Source organism: Phoxinus phoxinus, assembly GCF_949152265.1.
Source record: "Phoxinus phoxinus genome assembly, chromosome: 13".
NCBI classification, from domain to species: Eukaryota; Metazoa; Chordata; class Actinopteri; order Cypriniformes; family Leuciscidae; genus Phoxinus; species Phoxinus phoxinus.
The window spans coordinates 30,139,985-30,166,916 of record NC_136888.1 but is presented as its reverse complement, the minus strand read 5'-3'; the positions used below and the strand labels follow the sequence as shown (position 1 = coordinate 30,166,916).

The window sequence follows — 26,932 nt, the reverse complement described above, 5'->3', positions numbered from 1 at the left end:
AAGTCCCAACGGTAAAATTGGCACTTTATTCAGAATTTAGAACATATAGAATATAGAGACATTTCATGTTCGGAGACATTTCATGTTCGGAGACCTATGTTGACATGCTGAATGAAAATTTTATTCATAGCAAGTTTATAAAAATAAAATATAAAATAATTCGAACTGAAAAAACAACAACAACAACAAATAATCAAAACAGAAAAAAACACTGTACAAAGCATTTATGATACAAATGAAAATTAACACAAATAATTACAATAATGTACAATGTCCCACCCTATAACATTCTTTTGTACACTGTACATTTAACTTCATAAATTGTGAACAACAATATGCCGTAAGAAAAAGATAAATAAAAATGATACAGATGCAAAACTGTAATCATCATGTATTGTTTTCTTTTCTCAGACTATTACATCACTACTTCAGCCTTTGGAACATTTGCAAACTTGCTAGTTTTGTTCATTCCCTTCCTTAGAGATGAGAAATCACACTACAGATAAACTGTCAGTTCATTGCCATAACAATAATGTGCAGCTTAATTGTTCGATACACAAATGCACGGGAGGGAAAAAGTTGAGATCCAACGAGAAAAGAATCTCAATGATGTGTAAATTTGTTTTGAACGGTCTGTTTGGGAAGTGATAAAACCAGTAAACTAGACTACAGTATACTAGACTAGCATTTCACTAAACGCTAAATAGATGGGTTTTTTTTACAGAAGGCAAAGGGGTATGTCAACTAAATGAAAAACAGCATTTCAGGGTGTCCAGGAAAATTCTGAGCCGTTTTCTTTGTTATTTAACAAGTGATCCGATGAACATAGAAACTTTGCCAGTTACCTGTAATCTCATTTGGCCAAAGGATTTATTGCAGTGATGGTAGAAAACCGCGGTTTTAAAGTGACTGACCAGACAGTTTCTTATAGGGCAGAGTGAAGACTGTAATTGCAACTGTAATTAACTAATTATCGAACTAACGTGATGTTATATTGGGGGGGATCTTGCTACTAATGCCTTTTCTTTAATGAGAAATAATCAATATTTGTACCACATGCTGGTAAATCACTTACCAGATTACACCAGCATACACATAAGCGCATATTAGCCAGCCGAGGATTGAGTTGAGTAGGTACATAAACGTTCTCTCTGCAAGTGCTGATAATATAAAGTTAAAACAGGTAATGAGCTCAAGAGAATATGTTTAAAACAAACCAGAGGCAAAACAAATATGAAGTCCCTATTTACAAGCTGACAGTACTTATCAGGCTACAAACTCCAGGTACTGTATATGAAAACTTGTAAGCTGTATTTATTGTACATTGCGGCATTTTGTTATTTCTCTCTAGCTCATGCAAAGGGTCGGCATTCTATGGGACGTGTAATTTTACAGCATTTTACAAGCGGAAAAGGAAGACGGCTGTGCAAGTTAATGCTCCAGTCTTTGAAGGGAATTAGCGGCATGCTTTTAAAAAATAGCTATTATTATTCTTAATGAACTATGAAACATAAAACGTCGATATGACTGGCAAATGCCAAATTGCAGCCAAAAAAATGCTGAGGTTTTAAAACTAAGTTATGTTTAGTTTCGTTCGAATGAATATATCATGTGGCACATACAATAAAACCATGTTTTAGTCACTGATATTGGCTAATGTATCAATATTAGCACTCTCCCCTTAAATTAAGAAATTGTAAAAGTATTGCGATTTTAAAACCTTCCCTTTAAACATTACGTTTTCGACTGATCTTTTATGTTGTACGCAGGGTAGTGATTTTTTGATATGCGAAGAAAGACTATACAGACTTCCTGCTTGGAATCTGTAAAATGGTTTAACAAACGTAAATAATTGATGGATCTGAAAGTATTCCATTCTTAGTTGAAGCTAAAAGCGGAAATCAAATAAATGTTACATTCAAAAATGCGATCTAGTGTACAGAACTTTGTAAATGGTCCAGTTTTAAGGACGTCCGTAGTTTTTTTATAAGTATAGTAGTAGTGGATTCTGTTTGGGTCTGCAAATAACTAGTAAAAACTAAGAGTGACTTTCACTGGAAACGGTAAAAATGCTGCGAGATACAAGAAGCACTACAGAAAAAATACAAATAAAAGTTTGTGACTCTAGATTCTGAAAGCTTGAGCCTGCCCTATACAGTATATATATATATATATATATCCCAAAGCAAAACTTCTTTAGGCACATTGAAGCACAAGAGAACACTTTTTTTGTTGTTGATTGTTTCAGTGGTCACCATTTCTTGCAAAAAAAAAAAAAAAAAGTAAAAACTGGCTTTCCTCTCGCAAACTCAGTGAGGTCAGAAACAGTCTACACAAGTACACAGACTCAAATGCTTGGCAAGACCATTTTAAGTGCATGGTCTTGAAGATATGGTCAACCCAAAACTAAAATCATTCACTGATCCTCATGTCGTTACAAACCTGACTTTCTTTCTTCTGTGGAACACAAAAGAAGATCTTTTGAGGAATGTTGGTAACCAAACATCTTAAGTTACCATTGACTTCCATTATATCAAAAAACAAAGAAAAAAACCCCACTGAGATATTTTCTCAGTCCTTATCCACACAAGTCTGTCACAGAAGTCCTGAAAAGTGAAGCCAGAGCATTTCGAACGCCACCTGGCTGCAGTATAGGTCATAAACCCCAACCTCTCCAAGTAATCGAATGGGACGTGAGCCAAACTAAAAAATCCAATTACAGTTCAAATTAATCTTTTCCAAAGATGGTTTCTGTCATTTTAGGTAGTGTTCACGTGTTTGTTCTCCCAACAAGTTTGGTTTTAGTTAGTTATTTGATGCTATAAAAACAGGATGCAGCATCATGATTGACAGCTGTGCTTGTGATTCAGTCTGAGGGAGTTTGATACCGCGGCTCCACCTCAGGATCACTGACTCGATCTCCAAACTACATAATTGGCAACAACCGTTTTTTTACAGTAGAAAGAAGCAGACGCGCTGGCGCAATCCATCTTTTTTATCAGTCTGCCCTAATGTATGGTTCCACATAAGAAAGAAATTCATACAGCTTCGGAACAACATGAGGGTGAGTAAATGATGACAGAGTTTGAAAGCTAACTCAGGAAGGATCTCTTGTAACCGTTGCTCCAGTAGTTGACCTGAAAGTAAACCCTGAACGTATAGGAACACTAATGACTGAATTTGAGCTTTGTTACTTGCGTAGAGTATGTTTCAGGGCCACATACTGTATAGGTGCTGACAGTTGCAAAAGCACAGAGCACAGATAGGGTTAATAATAGCATGATCTATCAGTGTACCTGCCACTGCTCGGAGAGCGCTGCAATGCATCAAAGCCCAAATAAATAACATCATAAATACTATATTACAGCTGAGCTTGATGCAAACCTTATGCAATTCATGAATACATACAATCATCTTCATTAATGCTCTGGAATGTTTGAAAGAAAAGAAACTATAACATACAAAAGATCCAGCCAATCAGCATCATGTATAACCTCCCATGTTCTGAAACTGACTTTAGTGTTCAAAGCAGCATCTTAAAATTGGGGCCATTGATGGAGAGAACACAAAAGTTGCAAAAAACAAATGTGTGGCGGAATAAGAATCAAATGTTTTAGCTATACGGATATTAGGACATTTGAAACCCAAATGTCCCACTTCTGCCAGAGTCTAAACCCTGTGGTTGACTATCTGCTCAGCTTGCTTGAGCACCGGAGCTCGCGGATGCCGGCTTTGTCCCGTTGGGTGTGAATGGCGGCGGAGCGAGCCTGTCTCCCGCAGCATCCTTCCTGTGTGTGAGGATGAGAGCGGCGCAGAGGAGGCGAGCCAGAGAAACTGGGAGGAGAGCGGCTGCGGGTCAGACAGCCGGCGCGATGCTCGTGGCGGGACGGGGAAGAGCTGATGGAGCGCTGCTGTGAGGAGGAACTGCGGGGGGAGGCGCTAGAGCTGCGCTGGTGGAGGTGGTGAGCAGCGATGGGACTGACGTGCACATGCCTCTTGTCCACGTGCTGGGGGGATGAGCAGCTGTGGTGCGGAGAGCCACGGGGCGAGCTGGCATGCATTAGCTGGGCCAGACAGGTCAGCAGGTCTGAGTCACTGCTGCTGCCGGCAGGAATCCTGTACCGCCGGTGCCTGGAGGAGGAGGAGGAGTCAAAAAAAGTCAAACAAAGCTATAGCATGAAGATTGCCTGAAAAACTAATGATCAAAAAGAAGCCAATTTATAAATACTACCCCGAATACCTAAGCAACCGTTCAAAATGCCTTAGCTACTGCCTTATAACCATCGAGAGCTCTTTAGCAACCACGGAGCAGTTAATTAGAAACCACCTTAAATAATTTTAGTAAATTTCTAGCAACTTTCCAGGTGATATGGGTGGGTGCTAGAGGATTCTGGATGTTTGTTAAAGGGGTCATATGATGCTATTTTCAAAGATCATTATTTGGTGTATTGGGTGTAATAGATTATAGTATGTTAACATGCTTTAATGTAAAAAAATATATTATTATACACATACTGTACAGTAATGTAGCTCCTCTATGCCCAGTCTTTCTAAAACGCTTCGATTTCGACAAATCTCCAACTTCTGAAAAGCGCAGAGTGCTCTGATTGGCCAGCTAACCCAGTGCGTTGTGACTGGCCGAACACATCAAGCATGTGTCGGAAATGTAACGCTGTTTACCTTATGGTCGAGCTTCAGCTTCCAAAGCAATTATAAAGGAAGTTAATAATGTTGTCAGTTTTACTGTATAATTTCGAGCTCGAGTCAGATTCTGAAAATGCAAATGATCGAGCCGATCTATCGGAACCAACTTTGCAAGCGCGACTTCAGACTTTAATCTGTCTTCCTCACTGTAATAACGAATTCACGTCCTGAAGTGATAACATAAATAGTTTAAAAACATACTGGTGTAGCTCAATGGGCGCGCGCTGCTTCAGCTCTGCTTGAGCGGCCAGTGTGAAACAGGAGTGCATTTATGTTTGTCATCTTTTCACTACAAGTTATGAGTGGAGAAAAGAGGATCCTATGTTTGTAAATATGAACCGATCTCTGCACTTTCGATCATAAGAATTACACACAATAGGCGTTAATCTACACTGCACACAACTCTGCATTTGAACTGTCAATAGCAAATACTTCAACAAATAATAAAACATACTTACAGGCTCTGATTCAGAAGCGCCAGATTGCCCTAGCAAAGTTGGAATTGCCCCATTTTTTAGAAATAGCCTTTGTGCACAGCCGGCCTTGTACTCTCCCAGGTTCAGGAAACTGTCCTCCGTAAAATGCGCTGCACAAACACGAACATTTGGGTTGTACTGTTCTGGAACAGTGTTGTAAATAAATCTTAATCACTGATTCCTAATTGGGATTCCTATCGGAAGGCCAAATAAAGTGCTTTTGCTTTCGCGTAGAAACACCACGACAATGGCGGCAACAACACTACTACGATAACTAAGGCCACGCCTTCTTTCTTTGCGCATGCATTTGGGCGGGATTATGCAAATATTTCCACATAGTGACGTAGGTATGTGAGGGAGAATTCGATAGAGGCGAATTCAAAATCTTTTTGTGGGAAGATTTTGAGCTTTGTAACTTTGCAGATTTATACATGCACAAACAACGCCATAACACACTAGAGAAAAAGGAAAACGTATAATATGACCCCTTTAAGATGTTCTCTGAGGTTGCTAGGTGGTAGTTAGAACAATTGTAGGCAGCTGATAAGGGGTAGACATACTGTAGGTCTAAAGTTCTTGTGGGTAAGTAAGAATTTTGGTTTTCTAGAAAATCATGCATTTCGGTCTAGGGTTAGAACAAATTTTGGCTTTGCTGAGCCAAAATAACTACCTTGAATCCACAGTGGAGCGGCTAGGAGGTTTTCCTGGTGGTGGACGGGGCATGAAGTGTGCCGTGATGGTTTCCGCACTAGTTGTAGGGGTAACTGGCCGTGGTATCTTGCTCTTCCGTAAAAGTGGACTGGAGGAGGAGGACAGTGATGGAGCATCATCTCCATTACGATCGGAACGAGATCCCAGAAGCGACTCGTCATCTTGAGAGCGTTCAGAAGAGGCAGAAGAAACCTGCTCCCGCTGCATGGCAGCCATGATGACACGCCTGTCGGAGGATAACGTCGGGGAAGCGGAGGGTGAAAGTGGAATGTGGTGAACCCTCCTCTGAAACAACTTCTCTTTTGCAGATCCAGGTGGTGGATCCACAAGGCTAGATGGTTCTAATACTGGGATACGGCTGTGCCGATGACTGGGGTCTTGTTTGGAAATGGAGGCTGGAGAAGAGGGGCCGTTTCTGGTAGGACCACCTTCCTTTCCGTCCTCCAGAGACCACTGGTTGGGCTCTAAGGAGTGCTCAATAATGAACGAATCACTCTTGGGGTCTTTTAGTTTTGGAAGCTGCTCGTTGCTGTCTCTCTGTGTGTCTAAAGGAGGTGTAAGACAGCTTTTCATCAGAACTGGGCTATGCAGAGAGGAGGGTGTGCGTGGAGACGGCATCAGGCTTGGCACTGGGCTTGAAGGTTTCTGAGGACCATTCCCATTTAGCAAAGGATCCACCTCGACCTTAGAGGGGCTGGTGGGCTGGAAAGCAGCCGGCTCCTGTGGAGAGTTGATGTCAGTTGTGTTGTCTTGAGGATGGATCTCATTGTTACCATTATCAGTATCACGTCTCTCCAATGGAACACTTTCAGATGCAGATTGGGAGGACAGCACAGAAGGTCGCTGAGCTGTTAACTGAGAGAGGGATAGAGAAAATTAGCAATGTATTACATAAATGTTCATGTCCTTGATGTCACCCAGAGGTCACAAATTCAGTTTCGATCTTGATATTAATGCCTGTATTGGTAATCAAACATGCTTGCATGCAGATAGAAACAGATATTTGACAAACCACATGCAATATCTTGTTAGTGAAGAGACAATAGCCCCTTTCAAACATACAGTCTTTACTGGTAAATTACCGGTAAGAGATCATGTGTGAACAGGACCTTTTCAAAAATGCTGGTAAATTGGTTTCGGCAATTTACCAGTAAGGGAAGTTGTAACATTACCAGTAAATTACCGGTATTGTGCTCTGTGTGAATGCAGAATGAAGATTACTGGTATGATCACGTACAACGTCAGAAGGTGCTGAAGTAAGGAGTCTGCTTTGAGCCAATCAAAGTTCTTATGGAGATGACGTGATTGCTCAGCGCTGTTTACAGTAAGCTTTTTTAAACGTTTTTCTGTTTAAATATCCGCAAGATGATCATATTTGACTGTTGCGCCACATCTCGCAGTTTTTTTTCAACGTGTCGTGCTCGAGACCCAACCTTCTTTTCCATACATCAGCGTTGCGGCTCTGCAGTTGGATACTATTATTAGCGTCTCATGTTGTTCTGTTTGATCATCCCCTTACGCCTGTCACTCAGACGTAAATTTTTGTTGTCAAATTGAACAGAAACTAACAGAAACTAAAGCGCTTCTCCTCATGTGGGCGGATGAAGACAACGGCGCGGCGTTTAAAGATCACTTCCAATGACTGACATCACATAATTTACCGGTATTTTGGAGCTGATGTGTAAATGGTCTTTTACCGGTAAAAAGTCAGAATGCCATTGCTTGTGTGAACAGCATATTTGTGTATTGACCGGTAATTCTGTAATTCTGGCAATTTTACGGTAATTTACCGTGATTGCTGTGTGAAAGGGGCTAATGTCTTTAAGGTGTTAATATCCTTTGGATCAAAAGGGGTCAAATCCAGCTCAAGGAGGACCAAATGTCCTGTAGAGTTTAGCTCTGACCTGTTTTAACACACCTAACTGGAAGTTTCTAGTAATCCAGAAGGTTTAGGTTTGTTTAATTAGGGTTGGAGCTAAACTTTGCAGTACAGTGTCCCACCAAGAGCAGGATTGGATACTCCTGCTTTAGACACCTAGGATGAAAGGCAAAACCTGACAGACAAAGGCTTAAACAGGATAAGAGGTGGTTAGTCACATTTTCAGAGGAATGAAAACACACAAGCTCTGTTCCAAAAACTAGTGACTGGTTTGGAACTCTCTAAATAAGCATTACCTCTGTGTGGCACAATCACCACACAAATATTTATCCTGAAGTCAAGTGGAAGACTTTCGGAAATGTCCGTCCTTCGGATGAGACGTTAAACCGAGGTCCTGACTCTCTGTGGTCACTAAAAATCCCATGGCATTTCTCGTAAAGAGTAGGGGTGTAACCCCGGTGTCCTGGCCACATTCCCCCCATTGGCCCTTACCAATCATGGCCTCCTAATAATCCCCATCCATTGAATTGGCTCTATCACTCTCTCTCCTCTCTCCACCTGTATCTGGTGTGTGGTGAGTTGTACTGTGGCTGCCGTTGCATCATTCAAGTGGATGCTGCACACTGGTGGTGGTCGAGGAGACCCCCTAACTGGATTGTAAAGCGCTTTGGGTGTACAGTAGTCAGAGCCGGACAGTAACGGAGTACATTTACTTGAGTACAGTACTTAAGTACAATTTTGAGGGATCTGTACTTTACTCAAGTATCATTTTTGGGGAGTACTCATGACTTTACTCAAGTACATTTGAGAGGCAAATATTGTACTCTTTACTCCACTACATTTCTATCCATAACCGTGAGTACCCGTTACTTCTTAAAAACACCCTCAATTTGTTGTTTCCCTCTCAAACGTGACTGGATTGTGCAGGCGTCACTGATTGGGACAGCCTATCAGCAATCAGCTTTCAGGTTCAGAGGTGTGTCAGAACATTGCTATATTGCCTTCTTTGCTGGTTTAGGTTTATTTGATTGATGAAAAAACAGAGAAACTCATGTACATGTACACACAATTGTTAGTTCAAATGTGGGTGCAAAAAATCCATTAAAACTCTAGCAGAGGTTTGTCAGAGCGTTGCCATTGTGCTATTGCCTTGTGGGCAAGTGCGAAATGTTAAATAAAGCAACGTGGTAAAAAGATGAAAATGACTTGATTTTACTTTCAATTCCTTTTACATTCTCCAAGGTATTAACATTAACATTTTTCACAACTCCATGTAGGACGTTTCTGTACATAAATGTAAGCACTGTGGCAGTAGTAATGCAATATTTAGAAAATGTACTCTTGATACACAAGTACTTTTAAAAACAAGTACTTTTACTTAAGTAGAGATCTGACTGTAGTACTTTTACTTGTACTTGAGTAAAATGTAGCAAGGGGTATCTGTACTTTTACTCAAGTAATGAAGCTGTGTACTCTGTCCGCCTCTGACAGTAGTACATATGAAAGCGCTATATAAATGCCTTATTCTATTCTAAGACTTGACTCACAACTTATTCCAATGGTTTCAAGTCTAAGCTAAGCTAATCCCTTTTTGGGATTCCCTTCTAGTTAGAAGCATGCCTTTTATGCCCTAAAATGCCATTAAGGTAGGGAGTTCACTTGGTTTGTAGGAACAGAGCTATTAACAAAAGCTATTAACAAGGTCCACAGTTTTAAGGACACAACCTGGACAGAAAACTTCACTGGGCATGCATAACGGACAGAACAGTATTCCTGAAGTTCTCTGAGGAGAGAGCACACACCAAAAACAGCATGTGAGATTGGAGAGAAGACAGAGGTGGGCAGAGGTGGTTGAAGTTATGGGAAGCACGGAATGGGAGTGCCTATTCACCTGCTGAAGCTGAGCGCGGGTGATTCGTATGACTGAGGGGAACTTGTTGTTTGCGGCACTCGCTGGAATGGCAGGAAGTTTCCTGCGTGCAGGCGAATGGGCGGCACGGAGCTGGGAAGGTAGTGGCAGCGAGGCGTGGCACGAGGAGGTGGAACAGGAAGGGTGGTGTTGGTGGTCTGCAGATTGGCTGCGGCGCAACCCGGGCAGGGCGCGCTGGTGTAGGGGGTCCGACAGGGTGGTCAGGAGGGTGTGCGGGCTAGGGGAGCGCAGTTGCAGGGGGCTGCACGTCCTCGCCACAAGCTCCTCAGGTTGGGATGCAGGAGAGGTGGGCAGCTAGAGAAGGAAAGTGGGGAACAGTGGAAGGGAGGCGGAGAGGGTTTAGTGAGGTGAATTAGGCGAGTCAGGGGCGATGAATGGGTAGCGAAGATGGAGAAAAGTAAAGTAAAAATACTGATTAAAACGGACAGAAAGATAGGAGGTGGTTATGAAGGAATGAGAGGAAGCAAAATGGCACAGCAGCATACATGTTGGTAGGAAGAATGCAAATTCTAGAAAAATCCATAGACCTCAGCACTAAAATCAAACTTTCAGAGTCAGTAATGTGCTCAAATCTGCAGCATACTAATAAAATAAACCGGCTCTGTGTGGTTTTACAACACTCCACCCACAGACAGTGTCCTGACCAAGGCAGTGAGGATACAAGAGCTCAGGTATCCGGATTAATGTAAGCTTACATCACAGAACTGAGGGTGAGCTGTCTGTATCTCATTACTGTGGCTGACAGGTGAGCAGCCCTCAGAGACCACCTTTATCCTGCTGACACTAGTGTGTGTGTGGCATAAGAAGTGTTTGCCTAGACATCCAGAACAGGGCAGCTGGAAGGAAATTATCAGGAAGTGAAAAACACTTATTACTGTAACTTTTTGATAGATTAAAATGTTGCCAAGCCTCAGCCTCAGTTCTTGTTTGGCTCATCCAAATTTAGTGAGAAACTTGGTAGGGATTACACAGGTTTTTCATATGAAATATTGTATATTTAAGGGGGCACTGTCAACCTACTGCTCTGGTACCCTCGGGTCATGGTATCCATGACACCTTCCAAAATTTGTATTGATGAGCCAAAGCACTGCCAAGATAAAGCATCACTTCCTGTTGGAACCTTTGTTGACAAACTCATTAATTTGAAAACTTTTCACATGACCAAATTTGGGACTGTTTGTAGGAGCAGTGAAACCGACACATTTTCTGGGCTTTAGTTACCTGTGTGAGCGCTCCTTCAGCCAGTGCCTCACCAGGGCTGGTGGGGGTAACAGGAGGTCCACTAGCAGCAGGGAATACACAGAGCTCCAACCGGTCCATCCTTTGTTGGCCCTGGACGTCTCCTTGTACGGGACTAGGAGTGGATTCTTTATCCGGTGATTCATCCATTGGCTGCAAAACCTCTGGCTCCTCTTCACACTCATCTGATGGGCTACTAGTGAGTTTGACTTTATGACCAGGGCTACTTCCTGCTGCCTCTTTGAAGTCCAGCAGGTCAGAGCCCTTCTCTACCATCACCCAATCACGCAACTCAACATCTTGTAGACCTGAGCTCAGGTTTAGAGCAACAAAGCCACTGTTAGCTGCACCGTCGCCCTGCTCAGGAGATCCTGGTGAAGCAGGCTTGGGTGAGCCACCGCCAGAGCGGAATTCCTCGTCATGGTGCCAAACACGCTCTGTGTGACTTACATTGGATACGGCCATGCCAGGGACACCATCAGCTTCCCGTTCCCGTGCTGTACCAGGTGGCTGCTTACCAGAACTGTTCACAGAAACCGAAAGAATGCAGACTAAGACTCCAGAACATACCGAAAAGTTGCTGAATATTTGAAATAATTAGAGATGCACCGATCGGCCGAGCCGGTCCGTTTTGTTATTACAAGCAATACCGCCAGCTGCGCGTTCTCGCTCTCTTCTTTCCGACAGCGAAGTGACACACACCCGCCTCCTCTCACTCATTTATCTCATTCGCTCCGGTTAAATAGTGCCTGTTATAATTTTACTAATTCCCGGTTTTGCGCTGACACAAAAAGCGTGCGCACCACTGATCAAGCCGCCTTTCAGTCTCAAGCAGCTTGTGAGTCGCAAGTACCAAAATGAGTGGCTTACTGCGCTTAAATGGTAAAATACACACAAAATTATATTCAGCGAGTATTCAGTTAAACACAGTCAGTTTTGGAACCTAATTAGTTCAGAAAGATAACGCAAGTTGTGTAACTGTATATTGGATCCGTGCATTAAACTCTTAAAGTGACAGCAGTCTAATATTCCTGCTGCTGTCTGTCAAGACAAAGAAATCTGTATTTAATTTTTACAATGAAGACTATCCAATGATATTTTACATTTTATTACCTTCATTTCTGTATTATTTCTTACCTGAATATACTATTAGAGCCACCGAAAAACTTAAAGCCGTGTTTATTTAATATTCTCTTTATTCTATTGCATTTATTTGTGCTGCTGTTTGGGAAATTTGATTTGTTCTTATTTTATTACTATATATATATATATTTATTTATTTTTTATAAAATTTTGCATTGAAGAAAAGTAGATTTTTGTTTGTATCTGCTGTTAATTACAGTTATTTGAAAGAAAATCAGAATCTGCAATCAGTATCGGCAAGTCACACTTACAAAAAAATTCGGAATCGGCCAAAAAAACCTGCAATCAGTGCATCTCTAGAAATAATGCAATCTTGAGAGTTGAAGAAACTTACCAGGCCTCCACAAAACGCTCAGTGTTGGGTTTGGGCTCCAAAGTTAGTCTCTTCTCCAGCTCAAAGCTATGAATGTTCCGCAATTTCCTCAGAAGAGGAGTGTCTCTATCTGAGGGCACCAACTCTGACCGGACTCGCACTGGCGAACCAATGCTAAGCCCCGCATGTGGACTCTGATTGCCTTGGTTGCTATGTTCATCCTCTGTTCCCATCTAGAAGAGAAGGAAAACAGAATATGAAACCTGCAACAATAGACAAAAGATGTCTGCGATTGATTCGGTTCATGGTACACATTCTGGTACCTTCCAGACAGCAGGACAGATTCGGTTCCGATTGCGGTCCAGGTCCTCCCAGACATCAGTCTCCTGGTTCCTGAGAGGAAGGCTCGGAGACCCAGGCAGATTCTCGGGCCGAGCATTGTCCCCATCACTGAGCTGCTCATCCTGCAGAACTTCATCTGTGTTCTCCTTCTGATCTCCAGGCATCAAGGAGGCATTCAAAACGCTGGAAGAAAACAGAAGAACCTGAGTACTCTTGGTGAAATATTTGAGAGAGAGTTCAACAAAAGTAAAACAGTCACATGATTTACCCCATCTGAGCTGGCGTGAGGCGTGTGTGATGCTGTGGCGTGTTTGCTGCAGCGGTGATTGTCAGTGAGCTGTCAGAGTTCATCCTTTCCCAATCATAAGGGTCATTTTCCACTACGTTGTAGGTTCTCATACTATTCTCAAAAACGGTCCTCAGTAGCTAAAGTGGAGAGATCATTTTCAAGTCAGATTAACCAATAACTGCTAGATATTCCATTGATTTATTTAAGTATCATATTTTTACCTGATAGTCAGGTTTGGTAAAGTAGTCCAGATTACTGATGTGGTCCAGAAAGACACTGAAGTCTGGCGGCAGATGTTTCAACATCAGCCGATGATCGTACGTATCTTTTAGCTTCCCCACTTGCTCCTAATGCATAAATATACAAATATCATCATCACTTCCCAAACAGACAGGCATATGCTTGTCTAAGCACTTCTTCCTCCAGCCCGATCAGCACCTTGTCTTTTATCTTCCTCCAGGGTAGTTGCCCGACCAAGAATTCCACCAGCATGTAGAACAAAGACCACAAGTCATCATGTCTTCCCATCTCCTGTGACGGTAAGACCAAAATGAATCTGATCAGACCAGAATTATCCTTGTAACTGAAATATTACCAACAACAGCTGAGATTGTGCAGGAACATGGCAGATTCTTACCTTGTTCTTGTGGGCATTGACTGAGGCGTATCGTACTGTACCCCTAAACCCTGCAACAGGACGCGGCTAAGAGAGACAAGAATCTTACAGTACACAAATATATGTAGTGACAGATAAATTCTCACAAACATATAAACGTTCATTAGAAATGACTATTGATACTGACCGGTCTGACTTCTTGACAGGAATTTGTAAACTGCCGCGCCAAACCAAAGTCTAACATGTAGCATGTTCGACACGTGCTAGGGAATCGGCCCATGGCAAAGTTGGACTGAAAACAATGTGAAAAAGCTATTTATTACAATGAGGTTGTAATCTTTGAAGTAAAAAGTACACTTTAAAGCATCCTATTATTATACTAACTATACGTAAGCAATAAGGTATGAGAGGCTGTGCTGTATCGTGAATAAGTCACGGCTGAAGGGCGTTGTTAGGACAACCTGCAACGCCCTTCAGCCGTGATTTATTCACGATACAGCACTAGCCTCTCGTACCTTATTGCTTTTATAAAACGGTTACCACACTATACAAATATTAAAGCCGAAAAATATGTATCTATGCAACTTTCATGAAGTAAAATCACTAAAAGCCTTCCTTCCACTGGAAAAAATAGTCCCTGACCGTGAACAGCAACAGAAGTTACATACATTATTTCGCCAATAGATGGTGGCAAAGACTGTCTTTATGAGTGAGTCAGTCAGCAGAGAAGACTTTTACATTGAAAGGACTCAAACTTGAGATCACAGAGAAGAAAGACGCAACTGACAGATAACTATAGGCACGGGAAAACCCCTTAAAAGACCAGATGTTTTTATTATGCACATAGGACTGACCTGAAGGAAAATTAAATGCAGGTACACTCGCTTACTCGATCTCTCACAATACTCTACTATAGCTTCAATGAACGTGTTTAAGTTGCTAAGAGCGGTTGCTATGGGTGTTGTGTAGTGATACATAGAACCGTTGGGTGAAGCGGTCATAGCCGTGTTTTATCATTAATAAAACACAGCTGTTGACCAATCAGAATCAAGGATTGGAAATAACCGTTTTATAATATTTAAATATACTACTACTTATTTATAAGGCAGCTAGAAGAGTTTATACTGACACTTCTTACAGGTTTAATGTCACGGTGTAAAAAGCCCACTGAGTGGATGCTCTCGATTGCCTCCAGCATCTGCAGACACAGTCTGAGTGTAGTACTGACTGTGAAAGTACCACGGTTCATGCTCCTTCTCAGATCCGCTAAATTACGGCCCTGCAAAAGCCAAAAAGGCAACAGTTAATTGTTTTGGCTACAAATATTTGATCAAAATGTAGGTTTGATATAAAATCATAAATAAATAAACACGGACTGCAAAGTATGCAGTCATCAAATTCATATATAAATTACAAGAAGACAAATCTAAATTTTAAATGCATAAATGAGTTAATCTATTTATAGGTAAGTTATGCATTTACCTTATGTTTACTTTAAAGGGATAGTTCACCCAAAAATATAAATTCTGTCATTAATTACTCACCATCGTGTCTTTCCAAACCCGTAAGACTTTCATTCATCTTCTAAACACACATTTCTGTCCCTCCATTGACAGCTACGCAACTACCACTTTGATGCTTCAAAAAGTTTATAAAGAGATCATAAAACTAATCCATATGAATTGAGTTTAGTCCAAATTTTTTTGAAGAGTCACGATCACTTTATATGATAAAGATTTATTTTCGGCTTTTATTCACATAAACATTGATCAGCAAACATAAACAGAAGTTCAAACGTGCTGCGTAACAGGAGAATGAACCTTATTGGTTCTCACACATCAAGCAAGCAAGCTTAAGCTTCTGTTGACCAGATCTGATGTATGAGTGGATGAATATGTGAATAAAGGCCTAAATTCAGTCTGTTCATCATATAAAGTGATTGAGTGTCTTTAGAAAATTTGGACTAAACCGCTCAATTTACATGGATTAGTTTTACGATCTCTTTATGAACTTTTTGAAGCGTCAAAGTGGTAGTTGCGTAGCTGTCAATGGAGGGACAGAAATCTCTCAGCTTTCATTCAAAATATCTTCATTTGTGTTCAGAAGATGAACGAAAGTCTTACAGGTTTGGAACGACATGAGGGTGAGTAAATGATGACAGAATTGTATAAGCCTTCTAAACCTTTAAGGCAATGGTTTCTTTCTTTAGAGGTCACATAGAAGCTTTAACCAATCTTTATTGTCCATTTATCATCTTTATAGCTTTCTATGTATATTACTCATATTAAATACAACAATTAAGAGTGCCATATCATAAATAAACTGTAATATTAGACACATTAAGTTAGAAAAAATGCATAATCAGTCAATCATGCCTCACCTGAAGTTCCATGACAACATAGTTAAAGCGATCATTGCGGCCACATCCAACAAACCGACAAACGTGATCCTTTCCTGAAACAGCAATGAGATGAAACTTCATTAAACTACATATCATTGTAACTCAATTCACATGTCGACCAACCAGGCATAACACAAGTCATTTCCATATACAGTAGAAGTCTTAAAAGTATTAAGCCTGTTTAATTCAAAGGATCAAAAAGAAGGTGGGTAGTGGTTACATGATAAACATGATAGTAGTAAACAGAAAGTTTCTTTCTTATTCTGTCCATGTGATCCTCTACTCCTCCTCCTATTATGGCGGTCTGTCCAGAGAAGGGGGAGGTTTATGCATTTAGTTCAGTGCAACTCGGCTCTCTTGGGACACTCTCTGGGCCGCAGAAGCAGATCAGACCAGCTTCATTCATATTCCACTTGTGTGACATGAAACACCCTACAGCCCTCAGCAAGGCCCCATCTTCCTCACTTGCCTCTTCCACCCGGTCTCCATTATTATGATTATTCTGTCATGAGTGTGAGTATTAGTATACATAATTTTGTGAAAAATTTGCTAGTGTCTAGTAGATTTGCATATGTTACTTAAAATAAAAAGCAACTGTATCATGTTTTGTGTGTATCACTGCTAGTGAGGGTCTGTTTTGTTTACTTCTGGGGGCCGCGAGTCGATAGAGAGATCTCCAGTTACAAGTCTTTCCCTCAGGAAGAGATAAAACCACTCTGTCCTATCATACAGCCATATTACAGCCAACATGATACAAGTACATTGATTTATTTTCATAAGCAGTGTGGAGAGGTTGAAGATATAATGGAGGAAGACTGTAAAGGGAGCGAAAGAGGATAATGATGGTGTCATTGCTGTGCTCTGCTAATTGATTTGTTGATTCTTTGCCCAGTAAAAGAGAGAGCACGGTTTGATTTCAAGGTTAGCTACAGATCTTTGCAGTACGAGTTGTTTTATAATCACAGACATTCTTATCTCTATATGAAACTATTCAGATTCCCTCTTTGAAATTGTAATGTATATAACTGAATCAAAAACATAGTTAAGTTAAAAAAATACACAAGATATTGCACTGTTCAAAAGTTTGGGGTCAGTAAGTATGTATTTATGCAATGCATTTCTTTGATCAGAAATAGTCAAAACAGTAATATTATGAAATATTATTACAATTTAAAAAAGCTGTTTTCTATTTTAATACATTTTAAAATGTAATTTATTCCTGTGATTGCAAAGCTGAATTTTCAGCATCATTACTCCAGTCTTCAGTGTCACATGATCCTTCAGAAATCATTCTAATATGATGGTTTGCTGCTCAAGAAACATTTATTATCATTATCAATGTTAAAAACGGTTGTGCTGCTTAGAATTGTTGTAGAACCATGATATATTTTTTCTTAGGATTATTTGATGAATATAATGTTTATTTTAAAAAGAACATTTCAAAAGAAGATTACATCACTTTTCAATGTAATGCGTTCTTGCTGGAAATATAAAGAAAAAAAAAGAAAAAAAAGAAAGAAGTTTGCTGATTGCAGGAGTGTTCAAAGCAATATGTGAGATTGTTGCTCTTGTTGTCTGATGAAGGCCTTGACAATGTCAATTAAAAAACGTCACATGTTTTTTAACCAACAATGTTGGATTTCATTAAAGGAGAACTCCGGTCAATTTTAACATTGAGCTCATTTTTTTGTAAATTTGGAGTGCTGTCAATACAGAAAACAACGACAAAAATCGGTGTTGCCTACACTGTGTTATCCTCTTTTTAAAATGTGCACCCTGTTGACTTCAATGGGGCAAGTTTTAAACCTGCTTTTAGCCTCTTAACATCCTTGATGTGTCATTACAAGTGCCCAGCCATGTTGAGTGATTCCTTCAGAGTGAACACGAGTGAATCTGACTGCAGTAGATGTGAAAGATATGAATAAAAATGATGTTATTTCAACCAGCGCAAATACCTGTATTTACATCCTGTTTTCGGTCGAAGTCCAAAGTAGTCGATTGTCGAGTAGTTCACGCGCGTGATCATAGGTAACTACACCTATGCGCGTGAACTTAGGACCGAAAACAGGATGTAAATACAGGTATTTGCGCTGGCTGATATAACATCATTTTTATTCATATCTTTCACATTTACTGTAGGCAGATTCACCGTGTTCACTCTGAAGGAATCACTCAAAATGGCTGGGCACTTGTAATGACACATCAAGGATGTTAAGACTAAGAACTGGTTAAGTTTAAAACTTGCCCCATTGAAGTCAACAGGGTGCAAATTTTAAAAAGAGGATAACACAGTGTAGGCAACACCGATTTTTGTCGTTGTTTTCTGTATTGACAGCACTTCAAATTTACAAAAAAAATGAGCTCAATGTTAAAATTGACCGGAGTTCTCCTTTAAGAGTGAGTGTTGCACCTTTTTCCAATTTATTTTACAAATAAAATAAAATCTCAATGACCACCAAACTTTTGAACGGTGGTGTATATATATATATTTTTAAAAAACTGGAAAAAAAGTTAACATTAGATTTCTGTCAGGACCACTATCGTCAAATACGACTGACAATTAGCTTATAGTTTGGATTGGCAGTATGGTTCCGTTCTGGGCAAGAACTCCAGCCTAGCATGGATAAGAGCAGCAATAAGCTTAGGGTAAACAGAACAAAACCAACATGAATGTATTGCAGATATCATTGATTCAAGATTTTAAAGTACAACATAATTCGAGAATTAATTCTGATTCAAGGGGAATCAGAATGCCAAAACCTGACTGGGCGACAGGAGGAGCTGGGGATGGAGGAGGGTAATTCGCTCCTGAGAAACGCGATAGCTGCTGATAATACTGAAGGAGCTTATACATGTATACAGTGATAGGCGTCGTATTCCTATACGGTAGATGTGGATCAGCTGATGCGAGCTTGACTAACGTGACCTGCCAGAACTGACGCTATGCTTGATGTATGGCAGTTGTGATAAAAATATTATTTTTTTTACGAATATACATTTATCTGCTCTACTTCACTTACCTTGAAGTTTCTTCAACACCGCCACCTCCATCTTCAGAACCTGTTTGGGTTGTTGAGCGGACTCTGCTTTCAGAGCCACGCTGGAGCGGTTCATCAGGTCCAGAGCCTCGTAGATCTCGCCAAAGCCGCCACCGCCGATTTTTTTCACCTGAAGTGAAAAGCAAATATTACAGGTAAGCAGACCATAGTGATATCACTGTACTATTTTTGGTGCAAGAAACATTGATAATTAAATAAATAATGATATAATTATAATAAAAACTATTTAAATCAACCCTTTAAATGTACTTTGTACAGCAATTATACTTGATTTAATGCAAACTAAAATATATTCTAGAATATTCTGCACAGTAGTTGGATTAAACTTTTTATATTTTGCAATAGATTTCTCCTGGCATCACATGTCCCCACAATGTCTTCTGCCCTCTCATGTCACTTCCTTTTCCCCTCAGATCTCCCTGTACAGAGACAGCTAGTTTTCTCTGAGGATTATACAACGTTCTGTCAGAGGAAGCAACGTATTACTGATCAGTGCACTAAAAGAGCTGGTCAGTGAGTTACACAGATGAAGACACACTGCAATATTAGATCAGCGTGAGGAGTGAGTCACTACTTGCCACTATCTGCACACACACACGTAAACGTAGGCAAACATGGTTTCACATGCTTTCCAGAAAGTAAATTTAAATGCGGTTTCTTTTCAAGGTTTTAATATTTGTGAATCTATTTAAGAACTGCCTAAACCAATAACTATGCTGTCTGGTCATTTAACAAGCAAAGCAACACACTTAGAGATGCAAGGATCTTCTCTAACGTCACAACTCTGCTGTTAAAATAAAAAAAAATGTCTTTCTTTCCTTCCTTTTGTTTTTAATTCTCCTTTTTTAAAATTCTCTCTGATCGGTTTTGTCTCCATTGTTGCTTAAACAAGTGGACCCCACAACTGCGTAGCTTAAAGTCCGCAAATGGATGCCTGATGAAAAAAATTAAGCTTTAAAAACGTTAATATTTCCATCATGTTAGAAAACACTCATCACTATCAGACTCATTTCTGTTAGGCATGTGTACAATTTTTGTTAAAGCTGTTATTAAGCAATATCTCATGTAGTTTTTTATATAATGTGTTTATGTTGTTTTATATAGTGCTCTTTAGGTATTTGTTTTCCTTGAATGGTTTTCCTTTAAAGGTGCAGTATGTAATATTGACAGCTAGTGGTTGAAATGGGTACTGCAGTCCAAATTTTATCTGTTGGAGAGAGTTGTTTCCACGACCCCTCCTCCTCCTGAGACTCAGGACACGCAACAGGAACGAGCACACATTGGCAATGGAAAGCGATGAGCCTTACACTGTAAGTTGATCAGCTAATGAATGCATTTGCAATGTTTTTATTGGTCGGGCAGAATCTGTAATCGCTGACCCAGTTCGTTTGCTGGCTTCCATGGCTGCAATACGCTGTTTTCCGCCAACTGGCAACCCGGGGTGTCAAAATACTATTAGGTAAATTGACAGTGGGCGGGATCACACAGACCAAGACAAAAACAGAGAACGAAGACTTTCATCCCCAGGATCTTTTTCTTCTATCTGTTCCAAAGGTTAGAACTGAGCTGGGAAAAAAGGCGTTTAAGTTTGCAGCTCCCTCTACATGGAACAAGTTACAGATATCTTAATATGAAACTTAATAAGCTAGTCTCATTGGTCGCTTTTAAGAGGATGTTAATTGACTTGGAGGCAGCCACATCTGGCTGTAGATGTTCTGCTTGATGTGTTAAGGATTTTGGTTGAATTCAAAGGGTTTTGATATTTCAGTTGTTTTATGTTTGTATTATTTTTGTGTATTTTGTGTCTGTATGCATGTATGGTTGTACTGCTGCCTGTCTTAGCCAGGACACTCTTGAAAAAGAGATTTTTAATCTCAATTAGTCTTTTCCTGGTTAAATAAAGGTAAAAAAAAAAGACATTCTGGAACACAATGCACATTTCAAAGTAGATTGACAGGCTGTAGCATTGTATTTGGATAAACAAGTATTTTTTTAACTTAGCATGTTTGCTACATCTCTGCAAACACATTACGGTAATTTTAATGATTTAGTGCGGTAAAAAAAAGACATAAAGCACCTTTAAGAGATATGTTGTAGTTGAAAACGAAAGTAGCATAAGCTTAAGCTTGTTTGGCTTATGCTACTCTGAGCAATGTACAAACGTTGTATTTTGAGCACTTCTTGCGTTATTTTTGCCTCTTCACGATGACTCGCTTGCTGTAGTCCTCAGTTGTAAGTCGCTTTGGATAAAAGCGTCTGCTAAATTACTAAATGTAAATGTAAGTAAAAGAGGGACGCACGTTTTTTGCGTATTACTGTTAAATAATAGTTTGTCTTTTAACACATTATTACTGTGAAATGAGAGTTTGTCTTTATTAAAATCAACACATTATAATGATTTATCTCATGCATTTAAATGCATTTTCTGTAAAGCTGCTTTGAAACTGCGGATGATCCACAGTGTCCGCGGATATAACCGCGATCTGCGCATCACTACACCACACTGACGTCCATTAAAACCTGCAGACTTACTACTTTCCATCGTTCCTTCACCAGAATGCCCGTGGTCAGGATGTCTGTCTGCTCCTGCCCCGCGTTCATCCTGTCTGTGATCTGACCCGTGCTCGTCCCCTAACGCCAGTGACAGGGGCCTCGGTCTGGCATTGGAGCCCGGTGGTGCCCACTGGACACAGAAAAGAAAAGAGCATTGTGTTAAAGTTGCTTGTTGTACTGTTACAGCACTTACAATGCACAATCCGTGGCTTCTTATTCCATCATAAAAACTGCAGGGTAAAAATGTAATATTTCATTAAGCAAGTTAGACCCAAAACATACAGTTAACAAAAGAAAGTTCATACCGAAGGAAAACTCCAAATAGTATTTAATCTAAATCTATTAAGTTTCTACTTCTAAACTGTCTAAGCTTTAGCACACACGTTACATTAAACTAGTTACTATAAACTTTAAGACCCCCTGTGATGTTTTTAATATGCTTCAAGACAAACCAATTTAACACAATTGCAATTTAACGTCAACACCATTGCTGAGTATTTTCTCCTTAAAATGTGGTTTAAAATCGCTGGTGTTTCTGACAACACAAACTACAGTGGTGGCCAAAATTATTAGAAAACCTGACAGATCTTAAAACACGATTGAATTTCATAATGTTCATGAAACATGCAGATGGTTGCTCTGAGCACAACAAATATCAGTCGTACTGTTTTTATCCACTTTTGACTTTAATATTTGTTATGTCCACCTTTTGCAGCAATTTCAGCAGCACATCTCTCTGGCATAGTGTCAATATATTTCCAGAGAACTTCAACACTAATGTTATCCCATGCCTTGTGCATCTGAAGCCAAAGGCTTTCCTTTGAATGTACAATAGATTTGTCCAGTTTATTTTCCAACTGGCCCCAAATTTGCTCGATGAGGTCCGGACTTTGAAGGGGCCAGTCCATAATTTTCAATGTTCCAGCAGATTCCTTCAGTCGCCGGTAGTTCTGGCAATATTTAGAAGAATATTTAGGGTCATTGTCCTCTTGGAAAATAACAACTGAAACCTCTTAAATATGCCACGTGTTCTAATAATTTTGGCCACCGCTGTCTCTTGTAACCAATCACGTCACCGTGCGGGCGGGCTTTAGCATATCATTAACTGCGGTCTCGAGAGAAGCCAGGTTATGCTATGCCGTGAATTATATGATGTTACGATGAACTATATGCCTTTCTCCACTGACATTCTGAGTTGGTCAAAGCATTTCTAAGGATGATTGTTAGAACGCAGCTGTTTGAATCTGAGATGGCAAACAGGAACATGGTTTGTGTAACATTAGCAACACATTGTCAGCTGTTTGCTAACATAGTAATCAAACATAGTTAACACAAAACTAATCATATTAATTACCGTTATGTGTTCGACATTGTAGAGTGCGATATATAAAACGCATTACCATTCTGATTACCAACATCGACTTATATACGAGCCTGTCTTATTCATTCTTCCACTTCTACTTCTGAATCAGTTTCTGGTTCAAACATTCTTGGCTGAATTAAACCAGTATTTCCACTTGCCATTGTTTACTACAGTAAAGTTGACCCAGTGGATCAGATAATCTGAGCTCGTGTGACTGAGTGGAGGCGGGGACTAATTTGCATATTCATGAGTCCACGTAATCTAAATGAAGCAATGGTGTAGAGTTACATTCAAGCTTTTTTAAGGCATAAAGACATTTTTTTCTCACAGGAAAACGTTTGGTGATCAAAGATGAGTTTTAAAGGATCAAATTATTGACAATAGGGGAACATTCATTTGTGTACTTAAGTGAAGGTGTGATCTGTGAAAGAGGAAAATTATTTGACTAATCTATTACAAACTACAATCTACAAAAAACTTCTAAATTTAATAAATATTATATTTTTTTTGTTAAAAAATTTTTTTTCAGTAACAATAATTTCTATTCTAATATTCATAAGCCTGTAGTTCCGTATACCGGTATATACCCGTTCAGCCAAGTAACATATGTGCTGATATTTAGACCAACAGAGGGACTTTTATTGCTTTTTTTAAAATAGTTTTAAGTAGGGGTGTAAATTGGATGTTTCATCGCCTGATGTCGATTCTCTTAACCAGTGATATGATAGTGATACCTCAAAACATGCAGTAATATGACTTGATTAGATTAATGGGCCCGTGATTGTAAAATCGATATTATGCACCTAGTTTCCACCGTAGGAACTTTCCCCAGGAACCAGGAACTCTGGGCTGGGACTCGGTGTGTTTACACCGCAGGAATCAGGGTCTAAATGAAGTTCCGGGTAAATATTTCCCCCTCAGAAAGTCCCTGCTGGCGAGGTAGTACTTTTTCAAAGTTCAGGAACTTTCGGGGGCGGGACTTGTGCGCTGAACAAGCTGATTGGTTGTGTTCACGCCACATTTTGATTGGATGACTCCACGCAGCATTCTAATTTAACCGGCATTTTTAAGAATCTATTGCAGTTCGTGGCTTCATGAAGTAAGAGTTGTCTGTCTGCAAATATGGGGAAACATTTTTTTTAAACACACAGCTGGACTGACGACGAGGTTCAGGCTTTATTAAGCATTTGTGTAACAGGAAATTTTCTGCGCGTTCGTCCCAGCCGCCTCACGGTCAATGTCCGCATCGTCTAATTTTATAGCATTACGAGCTTTCTGAACACGCTTTAGTATCAGTGCTCGTCTCTTTTCTGCCGTTAATTACCTCGTTAGTAAACCAATACATCACAAACAACTGCAGCACAGTTTGAATCTCCTCCATACTTATTATAAATGTGGCGCTCAAAACTGATTACTGTGCGTCACAGACTGGGAGGAGCGGTCGCGCGCAGTTTATAATCTTCCCGGTACTTTAGACCGCGGTGTAAACGCAGAAAGCAACCGGTCTGGGGCAAGAAAGTTCCTGGGACAAATTGTTCCGGATAATTTCGGTGGAAACGCGGCTTTACACAACCAGTTACATTTTTATTTATTGACAAATGCAACTCTGAAAAATGCGAATCGCAATTGGGAAATCCACACAAAAAAAAAACAACACTTTCATTTTTATAATAATATAGTAAAATGAATCATATAAAAAAAGTTGCACATGAGATCATCAATTGTCTGATGACAGCTTATCACTGGCTTGTGCAATACGATAAGCAATGACATCTGTTGAGAAATAAATACAAAAATGTATATAAAAAAGACACTAAATAAAGTTAAAACAACAACTGTCATCATATTTTAATATTTTTTCATAACAGTCAAAAAAAGTATTTTTCAAGAGGTTGGGACATTGTGTGGAGAAACAACGTATGTGAGTGGAGCGGAGGACAGAGATTTCGCTTCCCGCACAGCAAACATCTGTAATCACTCTGTTCCAACTCCACTCCGGGTTTTCCATGTCATGCATGCTAATTTACTCTGGAACACCGATAACACAGGCTGTGTCCGAAATCGCTCCCTATACCCTTAAATAGGGCACTATTTGAGGGGACAGCCATTTGTAGTGGTGTCCGAACCCCCTTATCCCACAATGCACCACCACAATAACGAGTCTACAACCTATGGCTGGATCCCAAATGGCACACTTCACGTGGGCTCGCGGGCTCGTGGCCTTAAATTGCGCGTGCTCTCCATGTGTAGAAGTCCATAGGGTGTCCCATTCGGCATTTCAGTGCTTAAAAGTGTGCTCACGAGTTTCGGGGGCATGATGTCATCAAGCCTGTCCCAAAATACACTCTCGCTTACCCTCGAGGCCAGCACCCCTTAGGTCTGTACTTCCTGACGTCACCAAGTGTGAACTCGAAAGAGGTCCACAAGGCCGGAGTGTGCCATTTGGGATCCAGCCAATGTATGCTCAACGGCTAGAGAATACGCACAATTCACTGCAGAATGAATTACCACATCCATCCATTTTCCAAAACGCTGGTCCAATGTGGGTACAGCGTAGTGCCATACAGGTATAAATCCCTTTTTAATTGATTATTAAGTTGTTTAATTAAGGTTTATACATGCTAGTTTCCATGACAGAGTTCAAGATCAATCTTTTCATTACTACTGGAGCCAGTTTGATAAGTTTTAAATGATTATTAAACAGCAAGCACAAACTATGCAAAAGCGGCAGGCCTTCCGGCGAACTCAGAGTCAGAATTCACTCACTCATTTTCATTCACTCCCTCAAGTAGACTATATTAGTGGAGTAATGTGGGAATAGTGAATGAGGGTATAGGGGGCGGTTTTGAACACAATAAAATATCAACCAATCAAATTGGACTGAAAAAATTAGACAGTACAGCTCTGTGTTGTAGCCTACTAGTTGCTTTCCTTTGGATAAGTCTCAACCAAAAGAAAATGTAATAGTACAGAGACATCAGATACATTCATTATATTATCTTTAAGAAGCGAGATAAACATGCACTTAAAGCTTAGTGATTGACAGGTGTCATTTTAACAAGTACACACATTAACTTACTATCTGTGAAACTAATGTAACAGATGTGTGCGGATTGTGCTAATTAACATATGCAACACTCTGAGCACGATTTGTGTGTGTGTGTGTGTGTGTGTGTGTGTGTGTGTGTGTGTGTGTGTGTGTGTGTGTGTGTGTGTGTGTGTGTGTGTGTGTGTGTGTGTGTGTGTTGCAGAGCTTGTTTAAGAAATTATCAGATCATCATTACAGCATTTGCTTTTGTCTGCAAATTCTGGTTTCATTGCAGACGAATTTTACTTCCTAATAAAAACATCAGATTATATTCTTCCATATTTAATGTTAATATTTCGTCTGTTTGAGTCTGATCTGGTTTAATGGCAGCGGCCCGCTGTTGAAATGTGATCCGCACCGCTCGATGTGTCGCGTTGCTACAGTGAACACAGACAACAACACATCCACACACTTTACATATCACAAATCGTTCATTCCGGTGGATATGACCTTGAAAACAGTGCTATAACTGCATTATTATGACTGCAGCTGTCACTGACGGCATGTCATAGAGCCGTGTGTCCGTATCCATGTTACTCACCTCAATCCCGATCCTCACAGCGCCGGGTGTGGTTTATAATTCTCATAAAATACGCTTTAAAATCATGTCGAAGACGTCAAATGGTGTAAATACGCGGAATATTCCTCCATGAGGACGAAAGGAGGTGTCATTTGCTCTGACATATGCACAACTGCGCCGTGTTTTTGTAAATGTCCCTATCGCGGGTCCTTCAGCATCTCTGACTGCAGATTCGTGACGTGCTTATCCTTCTGCCTGCATGCGCGCTCGTTCGCGACGCTATCGCCCTTCGCAACAGCAAGCGCG

The 26,932-nt window shown here is 40.2% G+C and overlaps 1 protein-coding gene and 1 long non-coding RNA gene across 4 annotated transcripts; one reads left to right on the top strand and one right to left on the bottom strand.

Moving 5' to 3' along the window:
• Positions 1–10: 10 nt before the first annotated feature.
• On the bottom strand, positions 11–26,910 carry ttbk2a (tau tubulin kinase 2a). 3 transcript variants are annotated; one of them, XM_079632205.1, is made up of 17 exons: positions 26,648–26,879; positions 21,635–21,785; positions 19,064–19,211; positions 16,023–16,096; positions 14,781–14,921; positions 13,830–13,934; positions 13,664–13,729; positions 13,465–13,557; positions 13,248–13,373; positions 13,006–13,163; positions 12,719–12,920; positions 12,417–12,628; positions 10,922–11,462; positions 9,662–9,994; positions 5,851–6,746; positions 5,163–5,290; positions 11–4,131 (listed from the first exon to the last, which is right to left on the bottom strand). In XM_079632205.1, the coding sequence occupies exons 2-16, from the start codon at positions 21,701–21,703 to the stop codon at positions 5,173–5,175; spliced, it is 3,282 nt and encodes a 1,093-aa protein (XP_079488331.1). In that variant the 5' UTR covers positions 21,704–21,785; positions 26,648–26,879; the 3' UTR covers positions 11–4,131; positions 5,163–5,172. The 3 variants fall into 3 exon arrangements, with proteins under 3 accessions (XP_079488331.1, XP_079488330.1, XP_079488332.1); XM_079632204.1 differs by lacking the exon at positions 5,163–5,290; XM_079632206.1 differs by lacking the exons at positions 5,163–5,290; positions 9,662–9,994 and having other exon boundaries at positions 26,648–26,910.
• LOC307008914 lies at positions 6,197–20,179 on the top strand. The gene is made up of 4 exons (XR_013799917.1): positions 6,197–6,309; positions 13,487–13,565; positions 19,071–19,236; positions 19,516–20,179. It is a non-coding gene; the product is annotated as an uncharacterized lncRNA (long non-coding RNA).
• Positions 26,911–26,932: the final 22 nt, after the last annotated feature.